Source organism: Sceloporus occidentalis, unplaced genomic scaffold (assembly GCF_023333645.1).
Source record: "Sceloporus occidentalis isolate IW3139 unplaced genomic scaffold, rSceOcc1.0.p SCAF_31, whole genome shotgun sequence".
NCBI lineage: Eukaryota > Metazoa > Chordata > Lepidosauria > Squamata > Phrynosomatidae > Sceloporus > Sceloporus occidentalis.
Genome location: NW_028317011.1, coordinates 2,214,043 through 2,221,551, shown reverse-complemented (window position 1 = coordinate 2,221,551; position 7,509 = coordinate 2,214,043). Strand labels below are relative to the sequence as shown.

The window sequence follows — 7,509 nt, the reverse complement described above, 5'->3', positions numbered from 1 at the left end:
CGAGATCTGTGTCCTTCGGTGAAAGGGCCAGTGGTATCTAGTTAGTATCCAGTTATTTTAGCGGGTCTTCGTAAAATAACTTACACAAGGACAATGACGCGGGGGACGCTATGAGAAGGAATGCTTGGCAAATTTCCCTTTCATAGAGCATTAGTTAGGGAATCAGGGTTACAATCTGAAACTTTACTATCATTTTCGTTGTCTTGTGTGCTCATTTTGCCATTTCCTAGGCTATTCCTCCTGTGCTACAGCTACATTCTAAAACCCCCTGCTTCCATGTTGAACATGCCCGTGCTGGGGCATCCAGTAGCCTCCGTCTCTGCCTCTCATATTATATATGTTATTGTTTTTTACTCACTCATCCTTAAGTACATTGAATATTGTTTGCAATATATGCAATTTTGTACTATTGTGTAAATAAATGTATATATACTTTGTCTGAATTAAACATTACATTGGGTCTGATATTCTTCTAGTAACACAAGATGTGGAATGTTTACTGAAGTACCAAAAGCCTGAATGATTCTTCTTATTCTCTTGTACTTCTGTCTGAAAAAGGGAGATAAATAAGCGTTTTTTATTATTTATGACTTTCTTTTATCATCACATGTACCTCATAACTGACCCTAGAAAGAGGAAGACTTTTGATTAATGGAGTGCGGATAGAAGCCAGGGCTTATTATGTTAATGCAGAACATTACATAGCACTTAGCGGAACAAAAATTTACAATTACAAAATTTGTTTTGTAAATAGATTTTCTGTTTCTATACATCACTATGATTTTTAAGGCTGTGCAACACTGTGTCACAATCATGCCCACCAACACTGAACTTTTATAAAGGGGCATATCAGGGGGGCATCCAGAAGAAAGGTCCCAAAAATGGATGGCATTACATAAAGTGGGACACTGGTTAAGTATGCTCTAGCATTCTCCATACTCTAAATTGCATCTCTGTCATAGATAGGGGTGAGCTTAGAGTCAGCGGCATCTTGTTTGCATGCTATTTTTGGTGCCCTAGACCATAGGCGAGCATTACTAAATAATAATATTTGTGTGAAAGATCAAATAACTGCGATACATTTTATATCCAATTTATTTTAAATAACATATTTTATATGGATATTTGCTTTAAATAACAGTAGCATCACACAAACAAAATACAGATTTGTAGGCACATAGTACACCATAAGGGACAAAATAGACATAATATACATAACGTCTACCAATGCCCTGGATGTCCCTGCTTGATCCTCTAAGTTATCTAAAAGAAGTATTAACTATATCCGCAGCATTTTATGTATTTATTACGAGCACATGCCTTATTGATGCATATTTATTGTTTTGTCAAACCATACATATCACCAATGAATTATAACATGCAACAGTATCAGTTTCTTCCTACTTCTGGAGCATTTTACCAAGAACTAGTTAAAGATACCAGCCTTGCGGAGTTTTTCAGCTACCATTTGACCATTGATGATTTTGTTCACAGGCTTCTTTTTCCTAGCCTTGGCTGTAGCATCATTGGACATATGCTCAGAGATCCACTCGAGGTAATACTGGGTAGATGTGTAAACACCAGGTCTTTGCTTCTGACCACAGCCAGAGCCCCAGCTAGTTATGCCAACCACGGTATAGAACTTTGCTTTGTTTTGTTTGCACATCAAAGGCCCTCCGCCGTCACCCTTTGATAAAGGGCTGAGTAGCATATAGGGGGTTAAAAGGCATTTCTGGAGGTATTATATATATATATATATATATATATATATATATAACAGCATGTATAACAGCTAACAGCAATCACACTCCTATCAAGCCAAGGCAGCCAGTACATGCTGGAACCTGGGGATGATAGTAGTGTGATTTCAGCCTCCCTATACCATGCTACCACCACCACCCCCCTTACACATCCATGCTATCACACACACACACTCATTCACAAACATTTAAATACTCATTCATTCCATTAATCACACATACTCAGAAACCCTCCCCCACCCCCTTACCTGAACTGCAGATCTCCCACTCGCAGACTTCTGCAGGAGCCCGGCAGCAACTTCTCTGGCCCCGCCCCCAGAGGAAGGAGGGGGGAGGTAGAGTTATGTGAGGACTGTGCTAGCTTCTCCTGCTGCTAGTAGCAGAGACGCTGCTCGCGACCAAAGCCCGGTAAGCAGCCTGGCCCCAGAAGACATTTTTTTGAGGTCTGATTAGAAGACGACCTTGATTATAAGACGAGGGGTATTTTTCAGAACATATGCTCTGGAAAAAACCTCGTCTTATAATCGAGCAAATACGGTATATAAAATGCAGGGTCACCTTCAGGAATTTTGGCTCTGAGTACAAACTTAAAGATAACGATCCCCGCCGTGTTTCACTCTGAGCTCCTCGTACCACCCTCACAATTGGGACATCATGCCCTAAAGCTCGCTTGCCTAGACCTCATACACAGCCACTGATTGTACCCTACTGATGGAGGCTCTTTTTAAATAATTGGGTATACAATAATTAAACTGATTCCAGTATGGAAACATATAATAATAAAATATGGGTTTATCTGGAAAGATAGTATGTAATATCTTTTACACAATCAATTTTTTTCTATGCATCTAACAGAGAGAATAACATACAATTGTGGAACTAGAAGAAAACCCATACATGTGTACAAAACCTATAGATAAATCTGTGCTTACATGTTTCTTTAATGACACCCCAACCTGCAATGTAGCAACCGGTCATCTTCCCCAGAACCTCTTGTTTGGCAGGAAGGCACGCAGGCTGAGTGTAGTCATCAAATATGATTGCCTTATTGAGTCTCAGCAAGACAATGTCATTTTGCTCAGATTCAGGGATGTAGTCCTCATGTTGAATCTTTTGTTGTATAGTTCGTATCTGGGCTTTTAGCCCCACATTTGACAGTTTGTTGGCGCCAAACACAAGCCTCCAGGAACTATATTCTCTAAATAAAATCAAAGTACAATTTATAAGCCATTTTACTTTCTCATTTATTGATTAATACCACATTTCTTTTAATGTGCACCATGTTTGCTTTTGTGTGTTTTGTTATGTCACAAAAGGACAATTAGGTTAATGGAGGAATATGAAAAGTATATCCAATATCATCTGAGAACAATAAAAAAAATCTTCATTTTTTGGGAGGACAAGCAGATATATTTTGTACAGACAACTCTCTGGTCTAAATATTATTATCCAAACCCGGTATTTATTATAGACATGTAGTCAGAGACCTGAACCCCCCCCCAAATAAAAACCCCAATATTGTATACTATAAAAATATATAGGAGATAAGATGCTCATGCTTTCTATTAAAGAATGGTGACCATGGTTCTGATTATGGGAATTATATGAATTGTTTCTATAAAAAGATCTCAATCTGTTGCAACATAAAGGGAAAAGAAAAATGTCGGTGCGCTAAGCTCAGGCTCAAATAAAACAAATGTGGAAAATGAGGCCTACCAAACAGGTGTGAGCATGCTGCAAATACAGTGTATTGGCTGTACAATGTATACAAAAAACTGTCTGCGCTTCTCATCCTAATAACGTTGGCTACAAATATATAAATATTTTTTTTAGTTGTAACATACAACCCACAGGTCCACTCTCTGCTTAACTGTTATAACTCCCATAAAAAAAAATCTTACTTACTTGTCATGATATATGAAACAATGGGCAGCTGTGAGAACCCACAAGTCATCCAAGATGACACCTCCACATAGATGAACATAAGTATCTTTATATGACTCCTGAATACTAACCATCCACGGCCAACTACCAGGCTCCGCATTCTTTCCTTCTACCACACGGCAGCCAAGTATATCTGCCACTAGAGGTCTGTTTCCACAGACTGAAATAAAAATAAAAGGGCATTTGACTGTGCGATGCGCTCAGACAACCTCCACTGCTGCTGGGGCTTCTGTGGTGGAGCACCGGAAAGTCATGTAACACCTGCACTCCTTCATAGAAGCCTGGGCAGAAGTGCCGGCAGCAGCGAGGTTGTCTACATCGCACAGACGTTCACGGCTGCCAGAGAGGAGGATCCAGGTCGCCCGCAGCGCTGCAGGGGACCTGGGTCCTCCTATACAGCACCCGGATCTTCACCCTGCTGTTTGCCCAGAAGGGATAAATGAAAAAGAAAGATGAACACTCACCCGGCGGCCGGAACCGGTACTGGTCCGCGTCGCGGTGGTTGGGGACCCCTGCTCTAGGGTGCATTCAACCATGCAAGTCAATGGAGCCCAGCTTTCTAATCACAACGTGATTAGTAAAATATTTAAAAAATAATAAATAAATAAATATGGGAAAAAAAGCTTTAAAAAAAAGTGGTAACAATTAAGAATAAAATAAAGTAGGGCTGCAACTAATCATAATCGATAAGTTGGCCGATAATTTTTTCTATTAAAAAATCGGGTGTCTAGTTTTCAAAAATATATAGTTTGATGGGATACATTGAATTAGCTGTCTTCAAAGATGGCCCTATCAGGACATGGGGGCAGTAGGACCAGATGTAAAAGTTCCTCATTTGACAGCCTGGACTCCCACCTGACAGACAGCATCGCCGGGTTTCTGCTGCCCGATCTGATGTAACAGCTTCCAGCACGAAAGCCGGAAAACTGTTACATTTTTAAAACACCGATCGCGCGATCAGGCATTCCCTTCCGGGTCGCGTCACTGCTGACGTCGCCAGAGGACAGGATATCCCCTGCAGGGATATCCAATCGTTCCGATGAGGCACAGATGCTGCAATCTCTATGCAAGTGTGTGGGAACTTGCATAGAGATCACAGTGTGATCAGTGCAGGGGGAATGCAGGGAGGAGAGTGAGAAACCATGTTTCGCATCCTCCTCCCATGCTGAAAAAACAAAAACAGAGAAAAAAAATGGTTAGTGATTTAAAAAAAAAATCACTAAAATAATACAATAAATAATAAAAAAAACAATAAAGTATGCTATGTGATGTCATTGTGACATCACTGGCATTAATAACACGTTCAAGAGGTCCCTAAGATGTAAGGGTTTTTTTATTATCTTTTTTATATATATTTTTTTATTTTTTGTATTTTTATAGATATATATTTTAAATGGTTAGAGGTCCTCTAACCATTTAAATATATATATATATAAAAATACAAAAAATAAAAAAATATATATAAAAAAGATAATTAAAAAACCCTTACATCCCATTGCCCTAACTAACACAACATCTACCCAGTATAACCCTCCTGCCCCCGTTCACAACCCCCAAACCCGTTAAGCCATAAGCATAAAAATTCTACGAATAATGTGCACCTTATAGTATGTTCCCTATAAGTGCTGGAAAAGTATGGAAAAACTATATAAATTAGGTATTTCTGTAATCAGGACACCTGAATTAATAAAGTTAGGTGTTTTTTTTCAAATTTTTGCTAGTTTTTAGAAAATTTCTCATTCTACATTTTCAGCTAATCTTTTATTATTATTATTATCCTTTATTTATATAGCGCCAACAGTTTACGCAGCGCTTAATAGAATAATAGAATAATAAATTCAAGGGGTATGACAAGACAAGAATTGATAGACTAAGACAAACCGATACATTTGGTGGAGAGAGCCCTGCTCGCAAGCTTACAATCTAGAGCAGACCTGGGCAAAGCACGGCCCGCGGGCCACATCCGGCCCGCTGAATAGCTCGGACCGGCCCGCAAAGAGTGTCCTGGTGACTCACCAATGAGTCCGGTGTCCCCCCCCGCCCCGGTCACTTACCTTAAACTCCTGTGTTGGAAGCGTTTGTCTCGGGTGCCGGCGCTTTACGCTGGGCGCCGGCATATGACGTCAGACGCCGGCGATCAGCAGTGAAGCGCCGGCACCCGAGACAAACGCCTCACGCTTCCAACACAGGAGTTTAAGGTAAGTGACCGGGGCGGGGGGGGAGATCCTGAGAAGGGGGGGTTAGGGAGTTAGAGGGGAGATACTGAGAAGGGGGGGTTAGGGAGTTAGAGGGGAGATACTGAGAAGGGGGGTTAGGGAGGGAGGTCTTACTGTGTGTGTGTGTCTTACTGTGTTTGTGTGTATCTTACTGTGTCTGTGTGTGTCTTACTGTGTCTGTGTGTGTCTCACTGTGTCTGTGTGTGTCTTACTGTGTCTGTGTGTGTCTCACTGTGTCTGTGTGTGTCTTACTGTGTCTGTGTGTGTCTTACTGTGTCTGTGTGTGTCTCACTGTGTCTGTGTGTCTCACTGTGTCTGTGTGTATCTTACTGTGTCTGTGTGTGTCTCACTGTGTCTGTGTGTGTCTTACTGTGTCTGTGTGTGTCTCACTGTGTCTGTGTGTGTCTTACTGTGTCTGTGTGTGTCTTACTGCGTGTGTCTTACTGTGTTCATAGCTTATTCAGTTATTGTAATAAATATTTTAGCCCATTTTTTAGCTCAAAATATTTTTTCCTTTTTTTTCTCCTCTAAAATCTAGGTGCGTCTTATCAGCAGGTGCGTCTTATAGAGCGAAAAATACGGTATGCACTCCGAAGCCTTGTTCATTTTGTTCACTTCTGTGCTGTGCTAATAGTTATTCAGGCCTTACTTATTCAAGCACCTCTACCAATGACGTAGGCTTGAATAACTTTATTAAACAGCACATAAGTTAACAAAATGGACAAGGCTTCGGAGTTTGTAGTTTGTAGAGGTCTGGCCCTCTAAAACCATTCCAATTTCTCATGTGGCCCCATGGGAAAATTAATTGCCCACCCCTGATCTAGAGGGAAATGGGGTGACAAACATAAGACACAGAGAAAGGGTGAGAGGTAGTGTGGTGGTTGTATCGATGACAAGGAAGTTCTAGCAGCTAAGATGGTATGCTTCTCTGAAGACGTGGGTTTTTAGATGTTTCTTGAATGTTGGGAGGGAGGGTGAATGCTGAAGATTCCTTGGGAGTAGATTCGAGAGATATGGGGCAGCTCGAGTGAAATCTTGTAGACAGGAATAGGAAGATGTGATGAGTGAGGTGTTTAACTATATTATCAAAAGAAAGCTCCATCTCTCCTTGAAAAAAACAATACATAGTTTACATGGGTACACTATTTACAGGAAAAGAGAATAATCGCTGAACTGACATAGCTCACAAATGGCAAAATTGCTCCAGGACTTGAGGTACCAAAAAACCCTGGGATTGAAGGGGTTAAATATCTCACCAATTATTTTTGTTCTATGCACTTTTTTAAAAAAAACCTAAATGACATGAACACATGCATTGTATGTATATCTGTAATAACAGATATACTTACCTCTAGTATAAGAGCTCATAGACAGACTAAAAACTATACCTATATTAAGTAAAATCAGTAAAAGCTTCATGCTTGGACCTACACATTTAAACACGATCTAGTTATCCCACAGAATGTACAGAGTAATATCATATGTAACACCGAAGATAATCTCTGCGCCATAACATTGGTTTTCAAACGGTCCGCAATATTCGTTAACGGAAGTGACGTCAGTCAGCAGTCAGTCACGGACCATGCAAT

At 40.4% G+C, this 7,509-nt stretch overlaps 1 protein-coding gene across 1 annotated transcript; it reads right to left on the bottom strand.

The window, feature by feature from the left end:
• Window positions 1-1,426: 1,426 nt before the first annotated feature.
• On the bottom strand, window positions 1,427-4,232 carry LOC149298726 (acrosin-like). Its single transcript, XM_089487064.1, has 3 exons — window positions 4,169-4,232; window positions 3,666-3,864; window positions 1,427-1,700 (listed from the first exon to the last, which is right to left on the bottom strand). The coding sequence occupies exons 1-3, from the start codon at window positions 4,230-4,232 to the stop codon at window positions 1,427-1,429; spliced, it is 537 nt and encodes a 178-aa protein (XP_089343190.1).
• Between the last annotated feature and the right edge of the window lie 3,277 nt (window positions 4,233-7,509).